Source organism: Neomonachus schauinslandi, chromosome 3, assembly GCF_002201575.2.
Source record: "Neomonachus schauinslandi chromosome 3, ASM220157v2, whole genome shotgun sequence".
Classification (NCBI taxonomy): Eukaryota; Metazoa; Chordata; class Mammalia; order Carnivora; family Phocidae; genus Neomonachus; species Neomonachus schauinslandi.
In genome coordinates, this window is record NC_058405.1 from 127,701,372 (window position 1) to 127,714,376 (window position 13,005).

Genomic DNA, 13,005 nt, shown 5'->3' on the forward strand with positions numbered 1-13,005 from the left:
GGTGAGTCTATATGCAAGGATAGTCTGCCATGTTGAATAACAGACCCTAAACTGGGAAGTGTGAACATGAGTGGGGGGGAGTGAAAAATGTGTAAAGGTTGAGAAACATTTTTGGTGGTCAAGTGTATGCTCTAAACAACTTGCAACATTTTGTTATAAAGGTTCATTAAGGCTTCCCTATAACCTGCCTTGTGCCCTGTGACCGCAGAGCCCGAAACAACTTTTTAATCTCTTTTAATCTGTTTTAGCAAGTTTGTACCTCTTCTTGGGTCAATTTCACTAATTGGAAATTTCCTAGAAAATTATATAATTCTTTAGGTTTTAAAGTTTTTACCTAAATTTTCACCTAGATTTTCTTATAATTCTTGCAAATTTCCCATAATTATCGTTATGTTTTCTCCCACGTGTTAAATAGAGATCCATCTGAACAATTCTAGAGAAATGTGTGTAAAATTTTGAGCACAGCTGATTGAGTGGAAGAATCCCATGATGACTACCTGATACATAAACAGCCTAATTAGGACTGATTTAATTTGTTTCAGTAACTCTTGTCCACTTTACTGAAATGGAATGACTAAGTGCTATCATTTTAGAAAACTTTCTTGGTCATGTGATACTACTTTATTATAGTTCAACACATGTTAGGAAGACACAGAAATTCATTTTTTGTGGTTTGGTAAATGAGTAGATGCTGTGTGTATTTTGATAACTGCACTTCGACATGTGTGTGAAGTTACAAAATTAGAGTGATTTTGTTACTTAAAGAATTCTAAATAGAATCAATGTGACTGTCAGTGGGATTTTATTCTTTTAGAAAGATAGCGTCAAACTTTACATGGCAGATTGGTCTTTCCTGCTAGATTCTTTTGCCCTAGGCCCTTTGTTTCTGTCAGGAAGCTGTCTTTCAGAGAGAATGATGCTTTTGCCGGTTGCAGGCATATTAATTATGCAATACTATATTTTAAGATGCAGTTGCAAATGCAATTAAACTACTGTACTGAACTTATAAGTCTTATTATCCCCTTAGAAATAGTGAACAGCAAATTCACATTTCTTCACTTCTGTTCACAAAGTGACATTTCCTTTTGACATACTGAAACTGATACGAAGCAGGCTTCCAGACATGCAGAAATGGTCAGCTTGGGGATCTCAAATTCTGTGATCCTCAGAGAAACAAGTTTATTCTCAAAATCTTGGCATTTGCAAGAGGTTTTTTTTTAAAAGACAGCAACAAGAGTGTCTTAAGCAAGTTATATTTCCTTATAGTTAATCAATGAATCATCCATTAAAAATAATACAAGCTGATCTGATAGCTCAGTCAAGGCTACCACTGAGATGTGCCTTCAGTAACCTCAGTGAAGTCTAGCATGACTATTGATTAAAACATGCCAACAAGAGCTTTGTGCCTCACCGACCTACTAAAGGTGCCCTTTAGAGAAAATGTTGACAAACACGGGAGAGTGCTTTTGCCCTTGCCACTACAAACAGCTGCTGGGATTTGTAGGATTGCTTGCAGTAATGTCCCTGGGCAACTAGGAAGCCAAGGAACCGGACACAAGGAGAGGTGGTATTCCCCATTCCCTCTAGCTTCACAAGACTGCAGAAATTTCTAAAAGTGAAAAACTGGGTCTCAGGGAATTTCTTAATCGAATCCCAGATATTAGAAAAGACCAGATATGAACCATGAATGTTAGGTGCACATTCCTAAATGATAACATAGGTTTATGTCAATATTACTTTTCATAGAACTTATAATCCTAAACCAGGATTCTTTACATGAGTACCACAAAAATTTATGAAGACAAATGATGGTGCATTTACATTAGTGTGTACATGTATACATTACATACATTCGTGTACATGTTCCTAGTCTTCCATAAATTTCGCTCTCCTTGAATATTTTACTTAGTGCCTAGGATGGTTATATTTATCCACAAATCAGTCCCCATGTCACTTGTCACTGCTAAGGCCATCCATAGGACTGGGATCCCACTCAAGTACAACTTTAACAGGCTATGCTAGGGGTATGCATCTTAGGTCGTGCTTACTTCATAGACATAGGATTCCAGGAAAATGGCAGTCCCCACCAATCTTGTATACATCACCACTGTTGTGCCCAGAGGGTTTGCAGAGGAAGAATAACAGCCCCTAGATCTTTCTGAGATACATTACCTAGAGATTATTCCTTTACAAAGTTGCCTGGGTCTCAGAGTGAGTTCTATTGATCTGTAGATCTTAGCACAACTCTTCAAATTCCCTCTCTCAATAAGTCTACCCACACTTGCTCACAGTCTCATACAGCCCATGTCCCCAAGTCACATCCAGAGAACCAAGCTGCTGGGTTGGAATGGTTTTCAGCAATAACTACTGCACATTGCCCCAGAACTAGCACGATCCTCAGATGCCCAATCTTGGGAATTTGCATTGAAAATTACTTGTTCTTCCAGAATTATTTTTCCTTTGTGATGGACTCCTCCCAGGGGCTCGACTGGCCTCAGTTTGGGTCAACCCTGTCCATCAAATATATGTTTATGTATTTGACTTTCAAACAGGTCAGAGTTTGGGTTCCTTTTTTCCATTATCAAGGGTCCTTTGGCCTCTATCTAAATTACAGGATAATTGCAGGTATGTAAATAGACTACCCTCAATGTCTATAAAAAGTCTTTTATTTATTTGATTTGAAAATACAGTTATGTTTTCAATTCCAATTTTAACAATCAGCAGTCAAAAAGTATTTCATCTCTTACTTCAGGTTTAGCTACATGTCAAATATATGGCAGTTTTCATATTTATAAAATAGGGAGACTGAACTAGATAGCAGTTTCCCCATTTTTTTAAATAACAGTAAAAACTTTTTATTTTGGAGGGCACATTCTGCATGGAGCACTGGGTGTTATGCACAAACAATGAATCATGGAACACTTCATCTAAAACTAATGATGTAATGTATGGGGATTAACATAAGAATAAAAAAAAAAATTAAAAAAAAAAAAAAACTTTTTATTTTTAGGATAACATCTTAAACAATACCTCACTAGGTAAAAGTGACATTTAAATAATATGGAATTCATTAACAAGAAAATTTGAGTTGAGATTATGAATGACATTTATAGACATATTCAACTCAGCATCTAACTTATTTTTGGTATTTTTTTTAATTGCAAATAATTTGTAAAATCTTTTTTCAGTGGATATATTACAAGCAGGTAGAGAGATCTGTTAATATACTTGCTTATTGGTTTTTAATTGCTTGACCTGCAATCTTAGGATATGTACATGTCATTAACAGAGAAGACAGAAAAGGTTATATTCTGAAATATTCCTCAAAATGAATGTAACAGGTGATACAAGAGATTGTTTCAGTGGTCTTTAGTATGTCATCATTTGAGGGTATAATGTTCTCAACAGAGTTTAAGATATTTAAAATTATATTTAAAACTGAATTTTGAATCAATCTCTCCAAAATTTCTCAAGTTCTTCTGCTGAATCTGGACTTCCTCAGAACCAAACTAGACTCAGTAACCTCTAGTTAGCTCTATAATTGCAACTATAATTTGGTAACATTTGTGAGTGAGTACCACGGATATTCTAGTCTGCTCTAAATCCATGTATAATGTAGATGTACATAAAGTTAAAGGAAGAAAGAGGCTCTCAGAGACACACTGTTCCTGAGACCTTTTTTTTTTTTCCTTAAAGATTTTGATGTTTTAAGCTTGTCTGAACAACATCAGCCCACTTTGTTTGCTCAGGCTATTTCTTCATTCAAGTAACTCATGTATAGTATTTCTACACTACCTATTGTTATTGGCCATGGTCTATGATGGTTCATTTCTGGCTGTTGTGGAAATAATAAATGAACCACCCTTCACAAACTTCTCTATCCCATCTTTAAGGAAAACTTTTACATTTGTATCTGACATAATGATTTACTTCAATATTTTAGAAGGGAAAGTTCATTAATTCTTTAGAGAAAGTGATTATGTACATTTTAGTTTGAGAAAAATACTAGTGTATAATAATAGTGAGGATTTCATCACCTTTTAAAATTATTGCACTAATCATTTTGAATTATGGCACTGTAATTTTAAAAATAAGATTTTTCTTAAGGCATGTTTATTTTAAAGAATGATTTGTCTAAATTATTTTCTTAAAGCCTAAGATATCTTAAAACCAGGACATATAAATGTTTGAGTTAATTTTATTATTAAATAGTTTCCTTTAAGCAAATCAAAAAACATAATAAATATTCATTGTGATTGCTACCAATTATATAGCTATGACATTTTGGATGATTTTCCTGGATTTTTGTGTGTCTTGAAGATATGAATCCCCTGGAAACCAGAAAGTTATTGAAATCTAGTGTAATGCTGATTAATAAGATGGAATGTCTTGAACTTCTTGTGCATAGTAGTATTTGTTTATTGATTAGAAATTTGCTATATTCTTCTAGGATGGATATTCTTTCTGCTAAATTATATATAGTGTGATTATTTAGTTCTATATTTAATGCTTTGTTTATATTCTAGGATTCCTACTGATTTTCCTGTGTCACATTATATTTATACTATGTAGTTAGCTTTACTTTTTGCAAATATAACCTTATGTGACATATTGAGACATGTTTTCTTTTTTAAGGAAAAAATAAGGAGATGTCAACAGACTGAAAAGATGTTTTCAGAAGCATAGAGTCTTCAGAAAGATACTGGAGTTCATGAGATCTCAAGGTTAGCAGTTCACACATTATTATTTTCATGCTTTTATAGATCTGAGATATAAACTGCTCCAAGTTGTTCCTGCTAATGTGTAATTGGATGCTAAGGACACATGTTGACTTAAAATACATATTTTAACAAGATCTCTTCAAAATTTTTTAAAAAATTCATTTATACCAGAAATATAATATTTAGTTCACTTGGGAATGGTTAAAAGAAAATATTGTTTCAGTAGAAAACCATTGGTTATTAAAATTTGCTTTGCTTTTTATAAAGGGCAGCACTGTTAAAATAAAAATAAATAAATATTAGGCATCTTTATAAAATTTTATTTCTGATTTGTTAAGAAATGTATACCTACTCTGCAAATTTTTCATTTATTTTGTATCTTTGGCTGCAACATATAGCATGTACACAAATAGTTTAGAAGGATAGCTGATCATCAATCCTTCTACAATCCTTTGAATCCTACTCCCTGACTTTCCCTAAGTACAATCAAATAAATTATGCTTTTGTTGGAAAATGTGGTCTTAATAAAATGACAATTCATATGAATGAGCAGAAGAATATTTGAGGACCTTTTCTATGTTGTTTAGAGTCCTAAGTCTGGAAAAGCAAAGCAAAATAAAACAGCTTATTAAACAACTTATTATAATAATAGCCTACCATAAAATATTCATTTGGAAGTTTGAATTACAGTGTAGGTTGAAATAGTTTATTCTCATGGGATAGCTTGAGAAAGTGGATGATTTCTACCTTCTTTACTTTGTGGGACCCAATATCAAATATTCATAATTTAAAATGAAAAAGTATTGATGATCTTTTATTTTGATTGCCTTGGTCAGGCTTGTCTTCTACATCTTCTACATCTTTTCCTCATTCATCCAAGGGTATATTCATTCAAAATTTATTTAGTACTTACCATATGCATGGCAATGGGCTAAGTGCTTTGGTTGTTTCAAAATGAATAAGATACGGTTCCTGTTCTCAAGAATTGCCCAACCAATATGTTACTCAGAAATTAATTTTATTATTAACACAAGCAACAGATAATTTAAAAGACAAGCCAGATTTAAAAGGGCATGTAATGAATTCTAAAATGCAATGAGAATTATATGGGGATTATTCATATTTTCACATTATGGCTTTTATATACTAGCATAGTGAAGGTTTATACCAATGGGAGTGTTGTTACTCTATTACAACCCACACCCGATTGACATTTTATGAAGTAGCTCTTTAAGTACAACACAAGTAATATGAAATTTTTAAAAAGAAGCTTCTTTTTTGCCACAACTACAAATTTAATGTTGTAGGAAGTCATTAATGCAAACACCTATGAAAAGAACAAAGGTGAGCATTGCCTACTTGGTGTTCTTTATTTTTATTCCAATACATTTAACTTCTTTATTATACTCACCAGAGAATTAAATCATTTCCCCAAAGACCTAGAAAGACATGTATGTAGGTTTGAAAAGGATTGAACGCTATAAACCTCTAAGGGATCCACATGCAAATAGTAGCTGGATGAGTAAAGAATTTGCAGTAGTGTGGGAGTCCAGACTGCTTGAAATGGCACTGCATGCTTCTCATGAAAAGCTTTTAAGAAGGGGATAACTGAAGAAGTTAAAACAGATCAAGTCATTAAAAACAGTAAAATTGTTTTTTGAAAAGTCAGTGAAGACATCTCTTGCTTAATTGTGCCATTAGACAAGTGGTTAGATTAATTTACATAACAACTACAATTATTCAACAAATATTTATTTATCTAGTACCTACTATGTGCATGGGAGCAGCAGTGAATAAAATACACCAATATCCTTGCCTCCGTGGAAATTACATTCTAGAGGGTGAAAATATATAAGCAATAAAAAAATTAATTATATATTATGTTAGGTGGTTAGAGTGCTATAAGGGAAAAGGAATAGAGAATGTAGAGGGATGAAATTTTAAAATAAGCCTAATGACTTAGTACTGCATAATTTACACAAAAGAGATAGATACTACCTTTGCCCAAATAGTGCCAACTTCTCTGAAAATGAATGTGATGAAATACAATGCCTACTGGTAAGTTTTCTAAATCATCATTTTTAAAGTAAATGTTGTTAATGTATATAAAATAACTAGTGCTTGTCTTCCTCAATTTCAGCAGAAGGAAAGGATGTATTTTTAAAATGATAATACACTTACTACATGTACATAAAATGTGGTCAAAGAAAGGTACAATTGAACATGGATTAGTCCAATCACTTACTAAAGGGGTAGAGGCTATAACTATTCATCTGGGTAGGGGAGAAAATTAATCCAATTTTTTTAATTGAATAAATATTATGAACCTAAAGTAGTTACAGATGTCTATGTCAATACATATAGATGACACATGGTGTTAAAAAGCTCTATATAATTGTCTTTCTGTTGTTTCATCATCAGTCTTATCATTTTAGGAGAGCTCTAAGTACTGGGACTACAGACAGAAGGGAATTATTTAAATACCATCTCATTCCTATAGTACTAATTTTTTAAAGGACACATGTCTTCCTTTGTACATTTAGTAGAAGATATATGGAGATTTGGAAATTAAAATAAATTCATCTATTTGTGATCATCAGCAAATGAGTCATCAAGTTTCTTTTGATGTAATCTGGTTGGAATTTTTCTATGAAACGTTAAGAAACATAAAGTACAGAGCACAGGAATCTGGAGGTGTGTATGGCCCAGAAGACCTGTGCATTTTTTGCAACCCATCTAAACTATAGATGAATGTATCACATAAATTGATATTATCTTAAAAGCTATTCAGTATTGACTTTACTGGATAGAATTAAAAGGTTTAGCCAACTTGCTATGCAGAAAAAGAGGTTAAATCAATTCTTTTTCAGTGTTAATAAGATGTTAATAAGTGAAAGGAATATCTAATCATCCAAATAAACAAAAATTGGATTAGGAGGTCTCAAAACCTAATAAATATTGCAACTCCTTCAGTATTCCAAAAGGCAGGTATTTTAAACAGCTTATCATCTAAAGGAAATAAATGTCCAGTATTGGAGTATTACAAGAATGATGCAGTGAAGGTCACAATTGTTTAGAAAGTCTATTTTAATTAAATAAGAGAATACTTATTACATGTAGTGTGAACAGAACAGACAGTCAGCTCTATGAGTTTGACCAAAAGAGGCAACTGGTACTGTTTGCTTTGGGAAAACCAAAAGAAAAGAAAACATGAGAGATGCAGAGGACTGGTGGAAGGCTATGGAGAAAATAAGGACATCTTCTTTTTCTTTTACTAAAATATTTTTTAAAAATTTTTAGTTTTTTAAATTTTTTATTTAAATTCAATTTAGTTAACATATAGTGTATTGTTAGTTCCAGGGGTAAAATTTAGTGCTTTATCAGTTGCATATAACAAGGACTTATGTAATGTCACAGTGTCAGAGATAAATTCTTTCCAAACCAGTATTAATCTTTGTTGCATTCATCTGGAAACTTCAAAGGAAAGAGCTAGAAGCTCTTTTGTTTAAGGGTAACTGAAATGTGACTTTTCAAAAGCAAGTGGAAAATTTAAATTCCCTTACTTTCATCCTCCCTATGTTTGCTTTATAATAGTTAAACCCAGGAATCATTTACAAATTTGTACCACAAATCCAGTTCCCCGTGGGCTGACTCTTCCATCCTTTCGCAAATCACCACCCAAAAATACACATCTTTGAATCCCACGTTACCTGGCATGCCTATTGCCCTGGGTCAGTTCTTCTCCTCCCCCTTTCTTCAGTGGTTCTCCAGATGATTTCCTACCATTCTCAATATTCCGTCAGTCTTATAAATAGTTTTAACTAATCCAGGTTTCTCAACCTCATCAATATTGACATTTTGATCAGATAATTCTTTGTTGTGGGGGCAACTTTGTGCACTGTGGGATGATCAGTAGCATCCCTGGCTGCTCCAACCCCCGTTGGAGGGACACCAGGGATACTCCAACCCCCATTGGGAAAACCAAAAAATGTCTCTAGACATTGCCTAGTGTCCCCTTGGGACAAAATTACCCCAAGATGAGAACTACTGAACAAACCCTAACCTCCACAACCTCAATAAACATCCACTCCCTATCAACCAGAAAGCCTCCTAAACACCTTCAGCATCTTGTTTTCAATTAAACCTCAACTGAGACACCTGACAGCTTCTCTTGTCAAAATGAAACTTACCTCTGTCTGACCATCTGTGTGCTTTTAGTTTCCTTTTATTTGCTTACGCCTGGCCTTGTACCTAAAATGTGTCTTACAAAATAATGAGTGGATATAAAGCAAGTGAGGGAAATTAGGGAAAGGGAAAAATAAGGTAAAAACAAGATTAAGTCAGAAGTGATGCTAGGTTCAAATGACTTAAACCCTTTTCTTGTCACTTCTTTTTCTTTGAATTCAGGGAGACTTGGATCTTTCCATGTTCTCCGAGTCTTGCTTGAAATTTAGCTTGGACACCAGCACCTTACTGTCTACATTTCTACAGCCTGTCCTTTCTCACTGCAACCTTCAATCCAAAGTAGAGTGGACCTTCTCTTCTCTTACACCCAGGCGCAAGAGTGCTCCAGGAGCCAATAATCCACTCTGCAGATTTATGGTTTTCTAATCCGAGTTAGCTCCTCAATAGCATCCACTAATCCTTCACTCTGACTACAGTCAGCCACTATTTCAAAGGTTTATCACCCCACTCCAGCCATACAATCTCCCCCCTTCATTCTCGGTGCACCTGTTATGTTAACAAGAAAATTGAGGTCGTTGTGTGGAAACTACTTGTGCCTCCTTGCAATTCCCTCCAGCATCAAACAGCTACATCTATCAACATTCTTACTTTCTTTCCTCCAATCTTAAATGATCGGGAATCCTTTCTATTCAAGGCAAAGCCTGTGTTTGATTGTATTCCCTCTCACTGATGCTGAGGCTTTGGCCATTAGTTACTTCCTTTTTGTCCTTTATCTTCAACTTTTTCTCCCTTGCTCACTCTTTTCCTTCAACCTGTATACATTCTTCAGATTTCTATCCAAAAAAGTAAGTCAGCATACAAAACAAACTGACCTCTCTCTTCACTAGATTTCACAGGCACTACTATTCAATTTCTCTCCTCCCAACCCATTCAAACTCTCCATACAGCAGTCTACATTCATTATCTCTGGTTTCTAAGATCCAGTCACTCCTCAGCACAGTGCCATCTGATTTCTAACCCCATTTAGCAGAGCACACTCTCTCTAAAGGCACAGATGACCTGGCAGCCCGTATCTTGACTGGCTCTCTCAGGGGTATTTGACACTGTTAAGTTCATTTTTCTTCTTCCACATCCTGGACTGTTGTGACACCCCACCTCTTGGTTTGCCTTACACCTTGTAGATCCTTTTGTAAAGGCCCCTCTGACAGGTTCTGCATTCTCTCCTCTCTCACAAAGTCTCGAATCACAAACTCAAATACTGATAAGTGGCCATAGGTAATATAAACGAGTGAAGTCAGCTAATTTAAAACAATAAACAATGTAGAGGCCAAATAACAGGCCCAAAAAAGTTCTTGAAATTTGACTCTTGCTTAAATCACAGTGCTCCCCAGGGATCCACCCTCAGCTTATTGTTCATCTATCCTCCCCATTGTCCCTGATCAAGCCAAACCACTCTTACAGTTTTGTTAATTACATAGATGATAATGACTCCAACCTTTTTCTTCGATTAGGCGACAGAATTACATATTACCCACACGTGTCTATAGGATATCAGTGCCTAACAAGGACACACACACACACACACACACAAACAAATCATCAGAGCAATGAAATGGAATAGAAAGTCCAAAAATAGACACTATATACATGCAATAATAAAATGCAACAAAGAAATAATCATAAGTCAATGGAGAGGCCCCTCAATGAACGGCTATTAACACTCCAAGTACACGTAATTAATTAGTGTCTGCTAAAGAGGGCGTTTCAAATGGGGGTGGGGGAATGAAGCAGAGAAGGAAAACGGCTTACTGAATAGAAGGTACTAGAACAATGTAACTATTTGGAGAAAAATAAAGTGTGATCTACACATCATATAATATTAAAGTAAAATGTAGGGGCGCCTGTGTGGCTCAGTTGGTTAAGTGTCGGCCTTCGGTTCACGTCATGATCCCAGGGTCCTGGAATCAAGCCCTGTATTGGGCTCCCTGCTCAGGGGGGAACCTGCTTCTCCCTCTCCCTCTGCCTGCAGCTCCCCCTGCTTGTGCTCTCTCTCCCTCTGTTAAATAAATAAATAAAATCTTTAAAAAAAATAAAGTAAAATGTAGGTAAAGATTTAAGATATTATTTTAAAATATTTTAAATTATATATTTTTCAACATTTAAATTATTATTAAACATTAAATAAATTCAATAGCTTTCAGGTTTTTATGTACCTTTGGTTTAGGAAAGCATTTAAATACTGCAAAAAAGCAAAGAAAAATGAGAAGTCATTTATTCAGCTTTATATTTATAAGCAATAAAATTCACTCTTCTTGGTTATAGTTTCATGAGATTTGATAATTGCACAGAGTCTTGTAATCTTTACCACAATCAAGATACAGAACAGTTCTATCACCCCCAAAATAACCTTGAGCTGCCCCTTGTCGACTCCACCCTCCCCCCTGAAATCCCTGGCAACTGATCTGCTCTGTGTCACTATAGTTTTGCCTTTTCCAGAATATCATATCAATAGAAACATACAGAATGTAATCTTTCACATCTGGCCTTTTTCAGTTAGCATAATGCATTTGAGATTCAGTCATGTTGTTATGTGTATCAATAGTTTGTTCTCCATTATTGCTAAGTAGTATTCCATTGTCTGTATGTACCGCAGTTTGTTTATCCATTCACCCATTGAAGGACACTTGGGTTGTTGAGCTCTTAATGTTTGGAATAGAGCTGCAGTTAGCATCCACGTAGAAATTTTTGTGAGAAACTATGTTTTCACTTATCATGGGTAAATACCCTAGTGAGATTGTGTATCGCATGTTAAGTATATGTTTAACTTTCTAAGACACCATAAAACTGTTTTCCAGAACGGCTAATACCTCCTTGCATTTCCACCAACAATGTATGAACATTCACTGTGCTCCATGCCTTCACCAGCATTTGGTGTTATCAGTTTTTATTTTATTTCAGTCATTCTAATTGTCATGGTGGTTTTTAATTTTCAGGTCCTTAAGGAATAATAATATTGAGCAATTTTCTTTGTGCTTATTCACCACCTATACCTTTATGAAGTGTGTGTTCAAGTATTTTGAAATATTTTGGCCAACTTTTCAAAAAGACTATTTTTTTAGGGCAGTTTTATTTAGATTCACAGCAAAATTGAGAAGAAAGTCTAGAAATTTCACATGTATTCCCTGCCCCTACATGTGCACAGTCTCCGCCATTATTAACAACCCCTACCAGAGTGAGACATTAGTCATAATTGATGAACCTCCTTTGACATATTATAATCACTCAAAGTTCACAGTTTACATTAGGTTTCATTCTTGGTATTGTATATTCAATGGGTTTGGACAAATGTATAATGCCATCGTTGTAGTTTCTATAGAGTATTTTCATTATCCTAAAAATGTTCCATCTATTTACTTTTCTCCCCACCCCCACAATCCCCTGGCAAACACTAATTTTTTACTGTCTCCGTAGTTTTGCCCTTTTCAGTATGTTATATAGTTGGAATCATACAGTATGTAGACTTCTCAGATTGGCTTTTTTCACTTAGTAATACGCATTTAAGTTTTCTCCGTGTCTTTTTTGTGGCTTGATAATCCATTCCTTTTTAGCACTAAAAAATATTCCATGGTCTGGATGTATCACACTTTATTTATCCATTCACCTACCTGGGGACATCTTGGTTGCCTCTAAGTTTTGGCAATTATGAATGAAGCTTCTAGAAACATTCATGTGCAGAACTTTTGCTTGGACATAAGTTTTCAACTCCTTTGGGTAAATACCAAGGAGCACAATTGATAAGTCATATGGTAAGAGTAGGTTTAGTTTTATAACAACCCACCAAATGAGGGCCCCTGGGTGGCTCAATCAGTTAGCCTTTGACTCTTGATTTTGGCTCAGGTCGTGATTTCAGGGTTGTAGGTTTGAGTCCCAAGTGGGGCTCCGTGCTCAGCGGGGAGTCTGCTTGAGGTTATCTTTCTTCTCCCTCTGCTCCTCCCCCACCAACTCTCTCTAACAAAACAAAACAAAACAAAAGAATAAAAGAAAAAAGAACCCATGAAAATGTCATTTGAAGTGTCTACACCATTTTGCATTCCCAACA

General features: G+C 34.9%; 1 protein-coding gene across 1 annotated transcript in view; it reads left to right on the plus strand.

Annotated features, from left to right (window-relative positions):
* The first annotated feature begins 4,635 nt into the window (after window positions 1-4,635).
* The window catches only part of CSRNP3 (cysteine and serine rich nuclear protein 3), a 141,774-nt gene continuing 133,404 nt past the window's right edge, over window positions 4,636-13,005 (plus strand). Inside the window, exon 1 of the mRNA XM_021703142.1 lies at window positions 4,636-4,724. Within this exon, the coding sequence (XP_021558817.1) occupies window positions 4,712-4,724 (13 nt within the window). The 5' untranslated portion in view covers window positions 4,636-4,711. The remainder of the gene's footprint in view (window positions 4,725-13,005) is intronic.